We start from the raw sequence: 21,592 nt of genomic DNA, 5'->3' as shown, positions 1-21,592 counted from the left end.
CATGAGGGCCAGGGGGTGGGGGGTGGGGAAGACAGCTGCATTTTGGTCCTAATGAAAATCTGAAGCCAAACAGTAAGAAAAACACACAATGAATGAACACTTCAGTATATGAAAAGTCAGCTCACTCCAGTGCCAAAGAGGAGTTATTGTTAACCTTAAGAAGAGTTAACTCTGGAAATGAATACGTTTAATTATTCCTAGACTGGCAAGCTTTCTTGGCACGCTTTCCCATGTCTTAGTTCCCCCCCCCCTCCAGTCTCTTGGATGCGATAGTGATTTAGCATCCCCCCCCCCCCCCCCCGGCGTTTATGGAAGAGCTCCTGTGCCCTCTACCGTATAGATTCGGCAATTTTCGGCCTGTTTACTGGTAAATGGATGGCCCTCTAGTGGCTGCTTTGAAGGGTGGGTGGGGGAGCGATGCAATCTCTGCAGAAACTAAAAAGCCAGGCTTGATTCCAGTGCAGCATTTCATGCTTATGCCATAACTTTTAGAAATCGTCCCATGAGAAAGAGCATGGAAATGCTACATTGGAATGGGCTATCGATGCAATTTTTCCCCGAAGTAGACATCTTTGGGGTTTGGGGAAACACAGGGGGCGCGGGGGGGGGGGGGAAGGGAATGTATTTATTTAAAATATTTTTAATCCCATCTCTCTATAAGCTTAAGGCGACTTTCCACCCTATTTTAAAACCAACATAAAACTAACTTAACAATAAGTCCAAATGACAGAACTGCAATAGGAACATTCCTAATAACCCCACTTCCAGACATCATCATAAGCAGTCCTAAAAACAGCCAGCGTTATTTAGAGCCCAAAGGCAAGTTGGGAATAAATTGGAATTATAGAACTGTCTAAAGAGAAGTGCAAAATAGATTTTATCCTGCGGTTTTGCCAGCAAATGGCTAGAGTTGCTACGAGAGAAGAAAGATACACTTAGAGGGGATGGGCCTGGCTGGCACCCTTGTCAGGGATTAGACATCATGACAGCAGACCAGCAGGTAAGGCAGGGTGTTGAACCACTTTCAGGCCAAGGGCCAAATTCCATTTTGGAGCAACCCTCGGGGGCCGCATTCCAAAAAGCTCCTGGCAGAACAACTGCAAGCAGTTTTGGGAGGACCCAGATTATGTAGACCCAATTTCAATCTGGGTTTCGACCTAATGACAGGACTGAATCAGCTTTGGTAGCCTTGATGGATGACCTTTATCGAGAAAAGGGACAAGGGGAATGCAACAGCACCCTCCCACTCATTTTCCCCGCAACTGGTGCACACAGGCTGGCTAGTAGCAACTGATAGCCTTTGCCTCCAGGAATTTATCCAACCCCCTTTTAAAGCCATCCAAATTGGTGGCCCTCACCATATCCTGTGGTAGTGAGTTCCACAATTTAACTATGCACCGTGTGAAGAAATACTTCCTTTTATTTGTCCTGGATCTCCTACCAATCAGCTTCATGGGATGACCCCAGGTTCTAGTATTTTGAGAGAGGGAGAAAAAATGTCTCCCTATCCACATACCATGCATAATTTTGTATACCTCTATCATGTCTCCCCTTAGCCTCCTTTTTTCCAAGCTAAACAATCCCAGTTGATGTAACCTTCCCTCATAGGGGAGATGCTCCAGCCCCTTCATCATTTTAGTTTCCCTTTTCTGCAGTTTTTCCAGCTCTAGAATATCCTTTTTTAGGTGTGGTGACCAGAACTGTACACAGTATTGTACGTGCGGTCACACCATAGATTTGTATAAGGGCAATATGATACCGGCCATTTTATTCTCAATTCCTTTTCTTACAATGCCTAACATGGAGTTTGCCTTCTTTACAACTGCCATGCACCGGGTGGACATTTTCATCGAGTTGCCCACCACAATCCCAAAATCTCTTTCTTGTTCAGTCACCACCAGCTCAGATCCCATTAGGTTATACTTGAAGTTGCCCCAATGTGCATCATCTTGCTCTTGCTTACATTGAACCGCATCTGCCATTTGGATGCCCACTCTCCCAGCTTGGAGAGATCCCTTTGGAGCTCTTCACAATCCCTTTGTGCTTTAACAACCTTAAATAATTTGGTGTTGTTGTACTGTCACTTAGGCCAAATTCACCCTGAGGGTGGTAAACCCGTGTCTGGAGCTTTATCACTATAGAGCAGGAGTGGGCAAAAAGGAAGATCTCCAAATGTTTTGGACTTCAACTCCCACAATCCCCTGCCACGATGGCCAATAGTCAAGAATGCTGAGTTGAAGTCCAAATGTGAAATGGTGTGTGTGTGTGATAGAGAGGGGTGGGGTGGGGGAATGCTTTCATACAGAGGAACTTTCAGTCATATGAGCCCCAGTCTGCCGTGTGAAGTCATTCAGTTCAGATACAGGTTCACCTCCTCTATGAAACTTTAACATTAGCTTTGATCAGGCCATCCCAATCCTTGATTATTATTTTTTGTAGATTCTTGCTGGTTTTATTAAATCTATTCACTTGTTGATAATACAATTGCATACTGGTAATTCACAAGGACTTTCAATTTTTAGATGCATTTTGAAAATAGTAACCATAGTACTCTGCCCAAAAGTGATCACAAGTGAGATAATTCAACTAAAACAATTTTACTCTCATTACAGCAAAAAAGTTTTTCCCCAAGCATGTAAAACGTGCTTGCATTTTTAAAGGCACAAAAAAGGAACATGGAGCTCTCTCCATAAAAAAAATGACTCAGATAATCATCTGCTAGTACATAATGTACCACTCTGTAACATGCTCAAAATTAGCACTAAATAGGGTTGGTTTTGTGTTTTGCTAATTTGCAAAAAGAATTTTGCGGCAATTGTTGACAAGCAGTAAGTAAACATACATTATTTGGTGTCTTTTCTAGAAAGTTATTATCTTTTACAAAAGATATAATGGTTCCATAAGAATGTCAGAATCAGGTCAGATTATAACAAATATTGCTACCAATGCTGATTTCTTTTTATTTTTGCAATCGTTGCTCATATTTATTTTGTTATTTCAACTCATTTCTTAAAGAGAGGAGACAGAAAGGGTAGGGGGAAGTTGTCCCAACAGTTCTGACCTTTTCTATTTCTACTGTATGCCAATTAAAAAACCAGCAGGCACACATTTATTTCACCTCTTAGAATTAATGCCACAGCAGTGGAAACAAAATGGCATGGTAATGCACCATGGTTACTGGACAAATTCTATGAAGGAAATGTAATTACTAACACCATTTCCATTATCATTGCATAGATTCTTATTCTGACCAAGACCACAGACTTGTCCAGCTGTTTTGATATGAAACTATGATTACTTGGGCTATATATTAGCATTGCTTCCCCCCTTTTTTTCAAAAACAACATAATTTTCTTCTTTTATTGGAGACAATAGAAGAGTGTGTTAAAATCTTGTCTTTGTATTGAACCTGATAGGAAGTAGGTGCTTTTGCAACCTCTTATAATAACACAAAAGGGTGGCTCTGCCCAGTTTTTGCTTAGGCTCCATCTACCATCAGCTTCAGGCACTGGCTGACTTTTTCTATGGCTCAACGGACCATCAAAGAAAAAAAAAAGATTCTCCTACCCAGGTTTTATTTATATAAGTAACTTCTGAACCCTTTGGCAGCAGCTTGATGTACAAAATGAACACAGGAATAGGTGAGAAAGGTGACAATCTCAAATTCTTGTCATTTTCCAACTAAAGAATGTCATCTTGTGATTGTGATACAGGGCCACCATCCATATTCACATCTACAAAAAGGAAAGAGAAACAGAGAGAAAAGAGCAAGAGAAACGGAGCTTCCCTACACGAGTGATTTATTGCATGCTCATGTTTGGCCTCCTCCTGCTGCTGGACTCCAACAACAACTCCTCCAGCCCATTCATAGAAAATACCAGCAGGCACAATGCAATCTGGAATGTGTCGTTCTTGAGATGTCACAGAGGGAGGGGCACTTGGGAAGTCCTAGAGCAGCCTTCCTCAACCTGGTGCCCTCCAGATGTTTTGGACTTCAACTGTCATCAGCCCCAGGCAGCATGACCAATGGTCAGGAACTCCAAGAGTTGTCGCCCAAAACATCTGGAGGGCACGAGGTTGGAGAAGTCTGTCCCAGAATTTCATCTGAGTGCTTTCTCACTCTCACTGTCTTCTGAAAGAAGGCCTGGGCCAGTATGTCATGTTTTAATACTACTTCTGATTAATTCCAGAAAATCTGACAAGGACTAGACACTCCATATAAAAACTGGGAAATATATTTGTATTATCATCTTCCCACCCCACCCCCTGGGCATGGTAATGACTGTGTAGCCGTGTCTGCAATCCTTGCCCCCTACTTCCGGCTGAGTCATGTTTCCCCCTTGTCTGCACTGGGCTTGTCTCTTGTGTTACAGAGGGGCACTTCTCAAATGACCATTTTCCTGCACTAATAAAATGGTCTGTGCAAATGTAGCATGTACAACACCAAATGTGATACATACACATGGCAAGAGGCACATGGGCATTCAAGTTTCAAATATGGCACTCCTTGAACCAGACACCAATACCTCAGTTCCGTGTGCTTGTCGGCAACAATTCCACCCACTGAGGCAAGGAAGCAAGGAGATCACACTTTACATATCTGGGGAAAGGAAGGACTGAGGCACAAGAATTAAAGTTGCATTCTATAAACCAATTAAGACAAAGGGTTTTTAATCGAAACTGATATACCCCACTGATCTCAGTGGAACTTGCACCCTTTACTTACCTAAATGTTTACAATGCAGGCAATATTTATGCACACTGTTTCATAAAACCATGGTAGCCCAGATGCTGGTATACACTATTTTACTCTTTTATGCCCTAGTGCTCCAAATCTTAAGTACTGAGCTGTAAATCACCTTGAACAAAAGTATTCTGAGAGGAAAGCTTCCTGTCTGCACCCAGTTAATCTATTCCAGGACATACTGTAACACTTTATATGCCAAAATTAACAGGTTTATTCAGAAACAAATATTTAGATTATTGCTGGCTCCAAGAATTGCACACATTTACACAGGATGCCTAGGACAAAACAGGGAGTAATATTGTTCTGTGGACTTTGGATACCATCCTAACCATCAGGAACTCTATATGAAAGGCACGTTATCAGTTTCCTCTAGTTTCCATCTTAACAATTATGGGGAAATATCTACTCCATTTCAACCCCTAATTATTTGGGAGATTATCATCCTTTTTAGTCAATATTACTCTCAATATTAGCATAGTCCACTGACATGCAAGTGTTGCAGAGTGTTTTGAACATGGCTTCATTACGGCTTTCTAATGTAATAGAATTTTAGAGATTCCATTCTCTAAAATTTGATTGGATATTTGATTAAATATTTGATTGGAAGTTTAGTTATTTATCACAATTTATATTTAAAGTTTTTTGTGTTTATTTTAACAAACCCCAAATTAAAGCAGATGCAAAGGCTCAAGGAGACCATATGGTAAAGCAGAACAGCCTTGGTTTGTTTCACCAGCCCAGAATCAACTGAAGTTAGTAGTTCTACAGTCTCCTAGCATGTGGGTACAAAAGCACCTAAATAAAAAAAAAAGCAAGGGGGAGGTGAGGTAATAACTCCCTGTTTCATTATAGTTGGAAACATTTAAGAAGTGCTACAGTGCATTATTGGTGCATTGCGGTTGCTTATACTGCAATATAGTACAAGGATTTAAAATTACTACCGTTTGGCCTTTTTTGTCTTAGAACTTGGAAATAAAGAGGTAACCCATGATCCCATCAGGAAGGCAAGCTGTTTCTAACTTTCTATAAAGTAATCACTGTAACAGTCATTAAATCTGTTGAATTTCAGTATTCTTGAGCAATGCATTTTGCAATCGTGTTCAACTGGATATTTGAAGTTCCTTCATATATGGTGCCTGAAACAAATCATAAGGGGGGGAAATGAATCAAGGAAACATATAAACAGTGATTAAAGCACTTTTCAGTAAACACCAGTCCATGAAGCAAAGATTCAATATGTAATTGAGGCACAGCTCAACATTCTATAATGTGTCTCCTAGTACTATAATGGGAGTCATTTTTGTGATCAGTGCAGCATATTACCCATTGAGTAGGAACATTTGAGTGTGGTGATGAAGTTTTATCACAAAGAAACATTTAAGGGCAAATTCACAAATGCAGTTACTTGTATGTGTGAAATGACTGTCATAAATAGTTTTAAATCCCCTTGTATGCATTACTGTTGAATGAAGGCACAACTGACAAAACAGCAATTTTCATATAGGCAAAATTAGCCCTATGTCAGGTTATACAAAATGTACTCAATGTATCGCAATGCATTTCCTAATTGATATTTCTATTAGTGCATGGGCTAACCACCCTTTACCCCCAGTTGTATGGAACCTCCTTTCCTGTGATGCCATCCCATGCAGCTGGAGGCTATAGGTGAATAATGCAGCCACATGGGCGATGCAGATTGCATCAGTTTGCCCACACAGCTGCATGTGAAGGACACAACATTTGACCTGCATTGTAATTCTGCGCAAAACAAAATGTGGTATGTAATAAGTTTGCCTGTACATCATAACTTGGGAAACGGAGAAGAACCAGTAGTGACTAAGGATATACATCAAAACTGACAAACGTTGAACAACTGTATCAGAGAGAGATGAGCAATGTGAAATGACCCTTTGTGATAATTTTCCTGATCCTTCAACTTGAAAATATATTTTCACGTGCAACAGATACTAAATAAGGAAGTGCTACTTACCAATCTTGCAGTCCCGGTAATATTTTTCAATAGGATAATCTTTCGTGAAGCCAACTCCACCCATCCATTCAATACACTTACTTGTTGTTACAGTTGCAACCTATAAAATATGCAGAAGGCATGCTGTGAATTATCTTAGATTCTGCTATTCAGATCATGAGAAGCAAGGAAAAGTACACAGACACTCAGCATTTGATTATAATGATTCAACATGCATACACAAGGACCAGGTTCACATGCGCATGGGTGGTTAATGTGTGAACCTAGCACACATTAAACAACTTAAACAACATAAAACTCTGCGAACGTAACACTAAGTGCAAACTAAGTCTGAGTAAACATGCACTGGTTGCGCTGTACATCAGTGGTGTTCGAACTCTTGCCGAAAACACTTAGAAGTACTTAAGAGCTGGTTAGAGAGGGGTGTGGGAAGAAGTCCTGTAGTCTGCAAAATGCCTGTATCTTTCTTAAGAAGGCCCAGAACCAGATGGTGCCCTTTTTAAAGCATTAAGCAGTATGCAGGCTATGCCCATCCCACAAAATGGCTTTGTTGGTATTGAAAAGTAATTAATTGCTTTTTAGGAAGAACTTAAAAAGCAGTACCTAGAGACTTGATTTGTTTTCTGTTTCCTTCTCTCTGCCTATTTTTGAACTTTGGGTAGAAACTAAGGCAACAGTTAATTTTGTATTACGTTGCCTTTCTCTGCCTGCCTTCCACCTCCATAGCTTCTCAGTGACCTCTTGGCTTTGAAGGTGGATTAAAGAAGCAGAGAGGTCACTGAGAAGCTATGGAGGTGGAAGGCAGGCAGAGAAAGGCAATGTAATACTAAATCAACTGTTGCCTTAGTTTCTATCCAAAGTTCAAAAATGGGCAGAGAGAGCCCCAGTCCAAAAATCAGCCCCAGTCCAAACATCACAATTTCTAACGTTGCCAGAGGATGCAACAGCAATTGTAGGAGCATCTGCCAGAAGGCCTGTTTGCAGAAAGGTAGCAACATCCCACTTTTGAGCTACTCCTTTCAGTGGCTTTCACATCTAGATGCTCCTTAGACTTTAACCTTAGGGCTGTCGCTGGGAGCTTCCATGCATGCAGTGGGACTTCAGGCTCCAGATCCCCCATCTAGACTGCGGTCAACATACAAGAGATTACTGGAAGTGGCTCCTAACACAACAGCCACAATCCAGACTGAAAAGCCCCATGGCATTCCAATGGGCTTAAGTGCACTTAATTCTGCATCGGAAGGGATAGAGGAAGCTGAGGGGGCTTTTTGCATCCAAGCCAGTGGCTGCGAACCAGAGCACCACGCAATCAGTGATGCAAAGCGAAAGGCCTTAAGGCTTGGAGCCAAACTCACCCTCTCATGTTAAACCACTTTTGAAGAAATAGCTTTTCAAGTAAAAAACAAACAAACCCATTGGGTGTGCTTAAAGTAGCCCTTTAAATCCAAGTCAGTATCTACTTTAATGTATGGACAATTTTCTAGAGTACCTGGGAATGTTATTGCAGGAGGGGAGGAAGGAAAACTGCATCTTCACTCTCAAGCCAGCAAATTTTGAAGTGACAGCATGCTCCAACCTAGCCTTGCAATCCTATTTTTATTCTGCAGAATGGGAATTAGTTCCTTCCTTCCTTGTTAAATGCTGATCCTAATGAAATTCATTTAAGATGTAATATATTCTCTCAGTTATTCTCTCTCTCTCTCTCTCTCCTAATTAGAGAGAGAGAAGCTGAGTACTGGAGGAAACCATGTCTGCAGACTTACAAAGTAAACATAAAAATAAAGTTATAGCTCTCCTTCAATTATGCTTTAATATTATTATTATTATTATTATTATTATTATTATTATTATTAAATAAAAACAAGCTTACCTCCGCTGTGTAATACTTGGCCATGCTTGCCTCTTTTATAAATGGCTTCCCAGTTTCTGCAAGTCGGGCTGCATTATAGGTTAGCAGTCTTGCAGCTTCTATCTGTACAAGCACGTGAGCAATCTGATGTTGCATTCCCTTTTAAGAAGCAAGCCCCACATTAAAAAAAGGAAAAGGAAAAGAAGAACTTACACATTCAATCCTCCTTTCGTGACCACTAACAATATGTTCAGTTTCTGATGCTATGAGTTAGGGTCACCTCAACCTTTTGCATGTTTACTTGGATGTAAGTCCAATTGGGTTCCATGAGACTGTCTTCCAGATAAGTGTGCATAGGATTGCAGCCTGCATGGCTGGAAGACAGAGCCAGGAATAATTAACAAAAAAAGTAAGGGGAATGCATTACTATCATTTTCCTTTATAAACGCATGTTATGGTGCTGCAGTATATAATAAAGTGATTTAAATATATGTGTTAAAGTTGTTACCTATATTAGAGCTAGGGTTTTAAATAGCAAATTAATGATGTAGTAATTCTGTCCTGATGGATGAAATAACTGACGGAGAAGCCGCTGCTCTCATTCAAGTTGCAGAAGGTTCTTCTTACACCGATATCAAAAAATGTATTAACTCTTGGGATATGTTCTTCAAATTAACTATTCATGGGAAAGCCTTCTAGCTAGAATTGGCTGTGGGAGAGCAGTTGTAATACTGTAGTCTACAATATTTCGGCTGTGTTAGAGGACATCGTCCCCTGTGATCAGCCTTTCTTCTTTATGTTTTGACCCATTTCACAGAACATGCCAATCAATCAGTACCTGAAAATCAAATAGGTTTTTTCCAAACTGTTTCCTCTCCTTTGTATATCGAACTGTGTAGTCAAAACACCCCTGTGCTAATCCCAGCATCTGTGAACGAACAACAACACAAACATTACTATCCTCTTAAAGCTAAAGCAAGCCTTACTCCAGGCTTCTAAACTGAACTGGGCATGCTAAAAAAAACTGGGCATTATTCCCACTAAATGCATTGAGGCTTATTGGAACTATTATTATTATTATTATTATTATTATTATTATTATTATTATTATTATTATTTATATAGCACCATCAATGTACATGGTGCTGTACAGATAACACAGTAAATAGCAAGACCCTGCCGCATAGGCTTACAAGCAGTGGGGAACCCACAGCCTGCAGGCTTAATCCGGCCCGCGGATGTCCCTCTGCAGGTCCTGCCTACTCCTGTCTTCAAGCCTGGAGGCTTCCCGGGGCTTGGGGAGGAGATGGGGAGAGGAATCCCCTTTTTATTTCTAATCCCGGATGTATTGGAACAGCTGAGTAGCAAGGCAAAGGGATGGAGCCGCAGTGGAGGAGGGCATGGCTTTTGAAAGCACAGATCCAGCACTCTTCTCTCCCTTGGCTTTAAACAATGGTTGACAAATTCATGAAGGAGAAGTCTCTCAATGGCTACTAATCCTGATGGCTATGTGCTACTACCGCCAGTATCAAAGGCGGTACGCCAATGCAAATGAGTTGCTGGGGAACATGGGTGGGAGAGTGCTGTTACACTCATGCTGTTCTTGCTTATGGATTCCCCATGGGCAGCTGAGTGGCCAATGTGTGAACAGAATGCTGGACTAGATGGACCCTTGGTCTAATCCAGCATGGCTCTTCTTATGTTATGTTCTTATGTTCCTGGGTGGGGAATCATAGAACGCTGGAATTCAAAGAGATCACAAGGATCATCTAGTCCAACCCTCTGCAATGTCAAAGGAAGGGAAAGCTTCAAGAAACACCCTTTTTCTTCCTACTCGCGTGCAGAAGGCTTGGGCAGAACCTGCCATGGGTTCCACAGGCTGTATGAAAAGCAGCCAAGGCTATATCTGAGCTGCAGCTGTCCCACTTCTGGTTGAACAGCAATACGTAACACTGCATTTGGGAAAGGCATTACTGGGTTGACACATGCACAGAGTGAGTGGACAATCCAACGTCCCTTTAACAGCAGTTATAAAAGATGTTTTGTTAGAGTTTCAGGGGATCCTTTCGGAGAGGGGGTATTGAGGCAATGAGACCTGTACGCATCCTCCGTGATGTATGCACCGCACTTCAGTATTTTGCAGTGTTACTCACCTGCGCAGCTATCCCAATTCTTCCTGTGTTGAGCATTTCAATTACGTACTTATAGCCCTGCCCAAGCTGCCCCAGGATATTGCTCTTAGGAACCTGAAGAATTAAAATGAGCCAATTAATCTGCACCCTTTTTTCCTTTTCCCCAAAGCCAAACATACATTTAAGTAAAGATGTTGCGTACAAGAACATAAAAGAAAGCGAACAGTGTGTTACTTTTAGCTGACAAAAATTTTCATTTGGGTCAGTTATGAAGGCTTAAAAAAGGGGTGAACAGTTTAGTAATGGGGGGCTGGGTTGCCCCCCAACAGGCCCGCCGTGGCTGTGGCTCCGCCCCCTGACATCCCCCATTTTTTTCTTTTTCTATTCTCTTTTCTTCATGCTGGAAGACGGCACGAAACTCTGCTTCCTCCCATGACAGAGAAATGGACAAAGGCCACCCCACATTCCAGCTGCTATCTCCAAACTGAGAAGGGAGACAGCAGAGAGTAGGGACTTGTCCGCTCTTCCCCATGTGGTCAAGTCCCAAAGCCCAGGCTGCTCTCGTCTCAGAACACAGACAGCAGTAAGGGTATGCCCTCTGAGGGGATTTGTCCAGAAACGGGACTTGCAACCTAAGCCATTCTCACCTCCGTCCAGTCCCTGCAGGAGTGCGTTAAACCTACGCTGCTGCTTGTCCAGAGTAAAACAGTAAATAGCAAGACCCTGCCGCATAGGCTTACAATCTAATAAAATCATAGTAAAACAATAAGGAGGGGAAGAGAATGCAAACAGGCACAGGGTAGGGTAAGCAGGCACAGGGTAAGTAGCCCAAAACAGAAGAACGAAACATAAATAACCCCTAGCCTGCAATATGCCATTTACTTCCAAACTCATGCTAACCTATGTGACCGTAGCCCACTTAAATGTTCCATATTATTACAGTGACACAGCTGAATTCCACAAGACGCTTTAAAAGGATTACTCTACCTTTACATTTTCAAATGTTACAGGACATGTAGATGTTGCTCTGATTCCCAGCTTATCCTCTTTCTTTCCTACATGTAGGCCTTCTGTGCTACGGTCTACTATGAAGCAAGTAATTCCTTTATAACCCTGAAAAGTGGGGGAAATATAAAAAATTAACTGTCCTGGTAAGCGTATATAACTTTTCCATAAAAGTAAACAAATATGTAAACATTTTAAGAACCCACTTCAGTCAGTTTGTGAAGAAGCAGATGCAAGTCCCATTCAAATCAATGGGACCTTCTTGCAACAGGAATGACTAGGACATGGATTCCTCCCAAAGCTGTTCAACTGTAGTGTTCTGAGGACACGGTTCACCTTCTCCTGTTTACGTCTGAGGAGACTTGTCTCAAATATCAAGACTGGTGAAGACCCTCTAATCCAGAGTTGGGCAACTTGTGGCTCTCCAGATATTTTGGCCTACAACTCCCATCAGCCCTAGCCAGTGTAGAGGGATGATGGGAATTGTAGGCCAAAATACAAGTTGCCCGCCCCTGCTCAAATTGGACACACCCAGATTAATATAGTAATGGAGCAAGAAACCAAGGGCCACCATGAGCCCCCCGCCCAAACCCCTCACATCAGAGGCAGCCCTCACTCTTGCTGCACCACTAAGGAACAGCCTTCTTTGGAGCAACCCCTTTGGTGGTGGCTGCCTCTGATAGCGGCTTCATAGCCGAGCTCAGCCTGCAACCTGCTCCCAAAGTGCTGAGGACACAACTCCAGGGCACAATACTGGGGGGAAATGAGTCTCTCACCTTGCTTTTCTGCCGCTGCTAGGAAGTTTCCAAGCAGGGGAAGAAATTCCATAAACTGAGGGTGTGTAGGGGAGAAGCAAGACAGCCAGTATAAGCAAGGTGCAAGGCTAGGTTTATACCCCCCATCACTAATCTCGGTACAATAATACCTTCAGGAAACCAAATGGCAACTTACCGCAGAAGGATTTGCATTTGCCAGCACCAAAAACACTCCTGCTTGTTCAGCGAAGCTAATCCACATCTTTGATCCATTGATGATATAGTTGTCCCCCTGCTTCTCAGCACGAGTCTTCAAGGAAAATGCATCACTGCCAGATCCCGGCTCTGTAAGGCAGATGCTGCCCATCTACCATTGAAGATAAAGTCAAAACACCGGGTATTTTGATTATGTAATGGCTTTTGCAAACTCAGGTACAGCAAGGTAAGCAAGGAAATGTTTTTTTCCAACAGTGTTGACATCCTCTGTGACTCAAGACAGCATGTAAGATGCAAAGACAATGGGCTTAAACAGTTTGACACAATTAGCTATCAATGTAATGCTAAGGGAGGGTAGGTAACCAGTAGACACTGTGCACAAGACTGTATTTTGATTAGACTTGGGAATTATTATTATTATTATTAATTATTACATTTATATCCTGCCTTTTTCCCCTCTTCCAAACAACCTAAGGTGGCTTACATGGTCTTCATCTCCTTCAATTTATTTTCGCATCAACCCTGTTAGGTTGAGCTGAGAGTCAGTGACTGTATAAAAGATTATCATATTGTGATAAATACAGAATCTTAGAATTCCATCTGTTTTCTAAGCGAATTCTGGGTCAATGAGTCCTTAAATATAGTGGGTGGCATTCCCAACTAGGGACAAAACTACTGTACTGGAATGGGAGAGTTAACACTCCAATAAAGTGGTATCAAACATTCCTGTAACATTCTTTGAGATGTATGAACAGTTAAACTATCAGACACTGTTCCCTGAATTTCAAGTCATGCTACAATGCCTGTAATGAGTACTGCACTGGGAAGGGAAGCGGAAGAGAAGTTGAGGCTTGCTTCCAAGTACATATGCATGAGATAGCACTGTAAGGCCACAGTTCAAAGCACTATAAGGGCACAATCCAAAGCATGTATAGAAACGCCCCCCCCCCCCCACAAAAAAAGTCTGACAACTTCCAGCATGCTGAGAGTTATAGGACTTTTCTAGCTAAACATCTTTGGGATGTGCATGTTGTGTAACCATAGTCCAACAGGAAGAGTAATAGAATGTTTCCTAACTCCAAAAACAAAACAAATGACCACAAGTAATACATCCAGTTTATAACTTTTTAATAGATTTAATTTAAAAAAAACACTAAAATTTAAAATTCATAGCTTTAAAGTCTTTTATTCCACAATCGCCAGATACCATCACACATATTTCACAATGTGTGCTGGCATCTGGCAATTGTGGATTAAAAGATTTGGGTTCAAAGAGGATCCAATCCATACTCATATATCTTCACTCAGTCATGTGAACACCGTAAAAACCTTTCGCATTCCATTTGGTAATGCTACATATAATGCAAAGTTTCACATTTTCAAATAACTTCTGTCACCAAGTTTTTATATTGTTACTTTAATGGCATGTTTAATTGCACCATCCACAAACCAATTATGTCCAAATATTTATACAAGATTGCCTCTCAAACATTTGTGTACCGTTTCAATGAAAAACAAAACCTTTTGTTGGATGGCACTGGCATGGTTGGAAAGCAAAGAAGGGTTGGGTCTATTTAATTGGTTCAGTTTTCTAGAATCCAACATAGATAGAGCTCTCTTATTTCCCCTAAACATTGACTGGGTTCACACAACACGATAACACATACTCAAAGGTTGATATGGATTTAGTGTGGGTAGTCATTAAAGCATGGGTTGTAGTTGTTGAAACATGGGTTATCGTGTTGTCTGAACCAAGCCATGATACCAAACCATGGATTGTTAACCATGAAAAACCCACAGTTCATAACCCCAAAACAAACCATTGGCTCTCTGCATGGGTTGCTTGTAGTTAACAAACCATGGCTTGTTATCATGGCTGGGTTCAGACAACAGCATGGCAACCCACAATCAGACAGCACAACTCACGGTTTAGCAGCAACTCACAGTTCAACAGCCCATACTCAACCCTTGAGTGTGGGTTATCATGTTGTGTGAACCCAATGTCACATGTCTACTTTTGCCCAGCATTGCAAAGGGGGCAAGGGGGAACTATTGATAGAGCAGCAATAACACTACCATGCAATGAACTGGTAACAGGAAATATATAGATGTCTTTGCACCTAGCCTTTGATGTAAGCCAATCTGATTTTAATGAAAATGAACAGTTCCACTTCAGATTAAGCAGATTGGATTGTTTGGTGTCTAAGAAATCAATAACTACATAATATACCCCAATTAAGGTGAAAGAGCTGATTAAATCTAATTTGAGACCTACAAGAAAGCCTTAACACAAATGCCCCAGTGAATCAGGCTCTTAGGCTGCAATCTTATGCATACTTACTTGGAAGTAAGGTATAACTCATTGGAACTTAGTAAACTTGCACATGACTATACAGTTAAAAGAGCAATCCCCTAAACAGCATCTGGAGGGGACATTGGATTTTTCAGTTTCTGGGATCCGAGGCTGGAATCGGGACCCTGCCCTTGAAGCCCATAGACTGTGATCCACCCACCCCAGCATAGCTTGTGCGGTTCTCTCCATGCCGGCTACGTCTCCGTGCTTAGAAATGAAACATGGTGATATGGAAAACGGCCAGGTCCCAGTGGGAGAGAGGAGACAGGGGAAGCTGCATTACACAGCTTCCTATGCACAGTCCAGCCTCCTTTCCTCCTGTTCGGAAGCCCTGCAGCTAGACAGGCAAAATCGCCTGCATTGAGAAAATGCAGGGCAACCGGAGCATGAAAGCGAGGATCGCCTCTGTTTTCCAGCCGCCTCACACTGGGTACTTGGCAGCCTCCAACTTCAGAGGCTGCTGACAATCGTAACAGGATTGCACCCTAATTCTTACATAAGACGAGAATCCTTAAAATTACGCAACTCTATATTCAACTTACTCACCAGCACACCTCACCTACCATGTCTTTTGCCAGCTTGGGCAAATAGGCCTTTTTTTGTTCTTCTGTGCCATACGTTGCAAACATTTTATTGATGAATGTATTCTGGAGTTCACACGCAAGTGATACAGATGGATCCACCTTGGCTAATTCCTCAACCACCAGAATGGCGGAAAAAAAAGAAGATCCATTTCCGCCATATTCTGAGTCAAGATCAATGCTCATTAACTGAGAAAGAGAGAACAAGCTATTTATTGTTAGGAAGTGGGGAACAGTCTACAAATGGGGACTCTATACCCCCATCCCAAAGAATGCAAGTCAGAAGCAAGAGCTAGTCCAGCACTGCAATCCTACGAGTTTGTTTGTGCTGTTGTAGGGAAGCACATCTTGAAATCAGAGTGACACAATACTGAAATTATTCTTGCCATTAATAACATCCTATTTAATTAAAGAGTAATCAGAATGCTTCTCAAAGTCAGCAAATATTTTTCCCAAACATCTACTTTCACTGCAGTGACCGCATAAATTATCTAAGTAAAAGATAAGCTATGAGTATCACAAAGCCACCCAAATAAAACTCGCAATCCGCCTTCTATGTCCACTTTGCAATAATATCATTCATCCGTTGCATTATAATGCCATATAATATAGATGTATTCACACCTATGCATGTCTACACAGATACACACATTAAACAGGAGCCAGTATCTTCACATCGTACATAATGGTCAAAGAGAAAACATTACTTATCCCATTTTTAAAACATACCCCCTCCCACCCCGCCAAAAAAAAAAAAAAAAAACCTGTACAAACCCCTTGTTCAAATAGCTCTTGTAGTAACGATTCATCCATTTTTGCATCAGCATCCATTTTTTGTACTAATGGTGCAACTCGTTCTTGGGCAAACTTTTTTACTGTAAGAAAGAAAAAGATATAAAGAACTTAATTATTAACCTTATTTACGTATATTCTTATAAGTTAGGATGCCTTTTAGTGCAGAGACCTTACAAGATGCATTGGAGCCAGAAACCTAACTGATGTACATTTCAGAAGGTTAAGTCAATAGCATTAGTTTGACTTTGGAATTTTGGACTGAAATTTGCCATTGAGAGTGGCCTGTACTACACAGTGTAGAGGGAGAAAAGCAACACGGTTGATCCCTTCCCTCTACATTGCAACAGAAAACAGTGAACATTGCTGTTGTTGTTGTTTTAAAAAAAAGACATTTAGAACCCCCAAAAACGTTTTAAAAATTGAAAGAACAACTGTGAAGAAAATTGAAAGTGTTGCTTGCAGAAGGGAACTATGCTCCTCAAAGTATTATTATAAACATTGCTCCTTGGCGAACCTTGTTGACAAAAACAGATTTAGAGCTCCATCACACCAGTGATTTATCGCACACTCGCCATGCCTGGTATGCAGTTTTTCACATGACATTGTCCACATCCTACACTCATTTTGCCTCTTCCCTTCCATGTTTGGTTTCTTTTTGAAGTGGGGAAAGTCTGGATTATTTTCCCTCCCTGCAAAATAAATGCGCTCCTCCCTCACCTGTATTGCTGTTGTTGCATTCTATCTGACCATCCCACTCTTTGTTGGGGGCGAGTGTGTCTAAGGGCAGTCTCGCCAACAAAAGAGGGCGGGTCGGTTCTCTGATCAACCGTGGAAGGAGAGAAGTCCCATTTAGATCTATGTTCTCACCCCTGAGTAGGCATTTTCACCTTAAAAGAAATGCGGAAAATGCACCCTCCTTGCCCACAGCTCCCTCATTTTTAAAGATAAAGAAATCAAAATTGGCACAGTGATAGCTCTTAAGGAGGGCTTTTGCCACCCCAAGTTTGAATCAGATTGGTTCACCCCTTGATCTTTTATTATTTTTAATGTATGCTTACCTTTGAGTAAACCCCATTGAACAGAGAGTAAACAGAAGTAAGACCTCAGAAGTAAGCATAGGGTTGCAGAGCACTTCTTTCCAGTTTGCTGTTTTAGACTTTAAAAAAAGCTTCTGAGTGACCACACTGTTAAAAGTCAGTTCTATATGTGTTTACTCAGAAGTCAGTCTCTCTCTGTTCAATGGGGTTTACTCAGAGGTAAGCATGCATCTGTTTTTAGTATGACTTCGATATAAATGCATTTGAAATCAATGGGATTTACTCTTGAGTAAGGGAACAGCAGATCTGTAGTTTATAAACCTAGAGATGCACAGCTTCACATTATCAAAGGAAAGGAAGATCAATCCTTCACACTTGTGGACTACCAGGAAAATGGGTTTGAGGGGGGGGATTTTAAAAAATCATTAAAAATCAAGGGATGAACCAATCTGATTCAAACTCGGCATTCTGAAAGCCCTCTTAAGAGCTACCACTGTGCCAAGTTTGATCTCTTTATCTTTAAAACGTATGCAGATGTAAGCATTTTAGTTATCTTGGAGCAAAGGAGGGGAACTGACCACCTTTACAAAAGAAGTTAAAATGATTGTTCATCTACCCACCCTTGAAACTAGCAAAACAAACCTTTGCTCCTCCTCCCCTGTAAACCTTTCCCAAGGGGCGGGGCTCCAGGTGAAAAGATACATGAACTGAAACAATGCAACAATGGAGGGGAAAACTGTGGATGAAAACTGGATAAAAAAAGTAGGTGCAATGAACACTAGTGGACTTTGCCCAGTGGACTTCGCCCAAAGAAAGTAAATAAAATGTGTACTAAAATGGGATACATTACCCATTTCTTTAATCATTATCTCCTCTTCCGTAAATGTCTGAAGTGGAGCACAACTCACATCATTTTTGGCTAGGTTTGGTAAAGCTTTTGATTTGGAAGATTTAAAGACACAGGGCTGAGTCATCCAAAGATCTGTATACCGAGGAATATTCCATCTTAGCTGTGGGCAAAAAATATTTTAAGAGTGAGAAAGGACTAGTACTAAAGAAAACAAACTTCTTTTGAAGGCTCCAGAAAGAGGACATTTCTGTAGATCAGGCATGGCCCTCCAGTTGTTGGTAGACTACAATTCCCATCATCCCTCACCACTGGCTATGCTGGCTAGGGCTGATGGAACCTGCAGCCCAACAATAACTGGATGACCACATATTTCTCACCTCTGTTGTAGACTATCTGTTGTTCTACAGAGAGTAATGGTAGACTCAGGTAATACTTCATTCTATACTCATTTACCTGGGAATAAGTCCCATTGAACTCAATAACCCTGTTCAGACAACATGCTAAGCCACAACAGTTAAGCATTTTGAGCTACACTTTATGACTTAGCATGTTGTGTGAACCATTCCTAACCACGGTGGCTACATAACCACGGTTTATACACACTAACCATTTGCTGCAAAAGGGTTAGCAGCCTAACCATGGCTTGGTGTGTTGTCTGAACAGGCCCACTGGGTCTTATTTATGAGTACACATTTATTGCACAGTAAATGTGGTTAATAAACTCTTCATCACTAGGCCCGGGCTGCAAAGAAGGAGGCTTGTTATGATATAGGATGCTGTAGAAGGAGAAGATGGAGTGGAAAACTATGTCCAAGCTTTGGAACTCCCTTCCTAGGAAAGTTACTTTTGCTCCCTCCTTGATGGCCTTCCATTGGCATGTGAAGACTTTTGTCCTTTCAAGATGTTAATGTTTTGATTCTCCCCAGCTCATTAGCTTCTGAACTTTTTGTCTGCTGTCTTTAATTCTCTTTTGTATTCTCTTATATTATTTTAAATTAATTGGGGGAGAGTTGGCCTTGGATCCACCACTTCAAAAACCCCTCTGTTCCCTGAGGGCCCCCAGGATCAGGCCCCTCACTTATGCCTGCTCCAGGCTGGCATAGAAATTTCCCATTTTAGCAAAGAGGGCGGATTTATTTTTGCTTTTTTAAAACCACACTGCTAGAGGAAAAGACAAAAAACCCAGCACCTCCCACCTTCTGCCCTGGCTGGCACAAGCCAACAGGGCTTCAGATGAGGCAGTGGATCTGCTTCTTCTCCCCACTGCGATTGTGCTGATCAGCATACATGTGAACCAGCTCTAGATCTCATACCAAAAAGGTAGGGGAAAGCAGCATTTGTCTAGTCTGAGATTTTAAATTCTGATTGTTCTTCTTTGGTTTAAACAGTCTGCCTGTCAGCACTACATCTCCAAGGCCATGAAATCTAGACACCTGAAACTTGGCATGCATACTAAGGGGACCCTGGAACTGGAGTGTGCACTCAGTGATCCTGTTCAGATAACATGCTGAACCACGGTGGTTAAGCATTTTGAAGTAAACATTATGGCTTAGCATGTTTGTGTGACCATTCCTAACCATGGTAGCTACATAAATCACGTTTTAAACACACTTACTAAACATTTGCTGCAAAAGGGTTAGTGGCCTAACCATGGCTTAGTGTGTTGTCTGAACAGGCCCAATGTTGTTTGGTTTTTAAAATGCTGGGAGTTGTAGGATTCTTTTCTGTCTAAACATGCATAGGTTTGCACCCTCAGTTAATTTTTAATGTTTTTGAAGCCTGAAGTACAATCATCAGTCACAAATAGCAGGTCTCCCTAAACATTGCCTAGCACTGCAGACCATAGTTTGAAGCCAGGAGAGAGTGATGTGGGTTACACGGCTGCCCCTCCCACTGCGGTGGAGCAGCCTGGGGGTGAGTGGACAGACCCCTCCTTCGGGGAACTATAGCGATACACCCATATATCTTGGATGACTGGGAGGGTGTGTGCCAGTGGGCATGGCTTCACTCAAGGCACAGCAAGCACAACATATCCAATGCTAACAGCTGTGAAACTTTGCTTGAAGGCTTCGGTGTTTCAAACTAAAGCCTATTCCAACCCAGGTCTATTTGTTAGTAATCGTACAGGAGGAGGAATTTTCAGAGTGTAGCTTGCACAGACCCATGCTGAAATTCCCTCTTCTACACAGCTATTAAAGGTGCAGGTGACATAGCCTCCTTTTCAGCGAGCAGCCCTTCACCTGGCTTCTCCCACCCCTTTCAACTAATCAGGTGCCAGGACTCAAAATCACCCAGTAGCCATATGATCTGATGTGGAAAGCCAGCCCCCTAAATCCTAATAGACCCGGAAGCCACCTGTACACACACCTGACCCTCTCCAACAAATACACTTGCCACCTCTATGCTCGGACATACTTCACGTGTACAGGTGACAGAAGGAGATACCCTTTGCCCATCTTTCCTGTCAATTCTGACTGGCAGTGGCTCGGCAGGGTCTCAGGCAGGCAGAGGTCACATCACCTGCTGCTATCTGTTCCTTGTTACGGGAGGGAGATGTCGGCGATCGAACCTGAGACCTTCTGCATGCCAAGCATGTGCTCTCTGCCACTATGCTAGGGCCCCCTTCTTCTTCATCCGCGGCCGCTGAAGGCACAAGACCCGGGCTTCGTCTACCAGGTAAGCAGAGTCCCATTTACTCACCTTCCCGCAGCGCCTCAGCAAAGACAGCACACCTGGCGCCGCCATCGCCGTCCCCGTCAGCGCCCAGGGCTAAACCAGAAGAATTCCTCCCAGCTTGTTATGTGAATTCAAAGAGATTTAAAAAACCGAAAAGCTTACTGCGCTACTCACTTCTGGCTCCCCTTAGAAACCCCCAGCGGCGTTGCACGAGTGGTGGAAGTGCAAGCCACTTTTTCGTTTCTCTTTCTCTCTAGCAAATTACGTTATCTGAACAGTGGGTAAACCGTTGCTTTAAGTCAGGGGTGGGCAATTTGTGGCCTTCCAGATGTTTTGGCCTACACCTCCAATCATCCCTCACCAGTGCCTATGCTGGCTAATGCTGACGGGAGTTATAGTAGGCCAAAAGATCCGGAGGGCACAACAAGTAGCCCACCTGTGAAACTTTAAATTATCCCATTTGGATAGTATTATGCAGAGGTTAATTTTTTTTCTTTCGTATTGTATTTCCTCTGTTCTTGTCCTGCTTATGCGAGAGCCTGCCGGATGCAATTGAGAACCGGAAATGTCACTACGAGACCATGAAGACGGCTATCTCTTTGGAGC

The 21,592-nt window shown here is 42.1% G+C and overlaps 1 protein-coding gene across 1 annotated transcript; it reads right to left on the bottom strand.

Annotated features, from left to right (window-relative positions):
- Positions 1 to 2,831: 2,831 nt before the first annotated feature.
- Positions 2,832 to 21,103, bottom strand: ACADSB (acyl-CoA dehydrogenase short/branched chain). Its single transcript, XM_063132774.1, has 11 exons — positions 21,011 to 21,103; positions 18,311 to 18,470; positions 16,403 to 16,503; positions 15,611 to 15,817; positions 12,675 to 12,845; positions 11,706 to 11,831; positions 10,740 to 10,832; positions 9,425 to 9,514; positions 8,608 to 8,745; positions 6,738 to 6,837; positions 2,832 to 5,883 (listed from the first exon to the last, which is right to left on the bottom strand). Exons 1-11 carry the CDS (start codon positions 21,053 to 21,055, stop codon positions 5,813 to 5,815), a joined length of 1,302 nt encoding a protein of 433 aa, XP_062988844.1. The 5' UTR covers positions 21,056 to 21,103; the 3' UTR covers positions 2,832 to 5,812.
- Positions 21,104 to 21,592: the final 489 nt, after the last annotated feature.

This window comes from Elgaria multicarinata, chromosome 8, assembly GCF_023053635.1.
Source record: "Elgaria multicarinata webbii isolate HBS135686 ecotype San Diego chromosome 8, rElgMul1.1.pri, whole genome shotgun sequence".
NCBI classification, from domain to species: domain Eukaryota; kingdom Metazoa; phylum Chordata; class Lepidosauria; order Squamata; family Anguidae; genus Elgaria; species Elgaria multicarinata.
The sequence above is the reverse complement of the archived record's forward strand: the minus strand, read 5'-3'. Positions and strand labels throughout refer to the sequence as shown.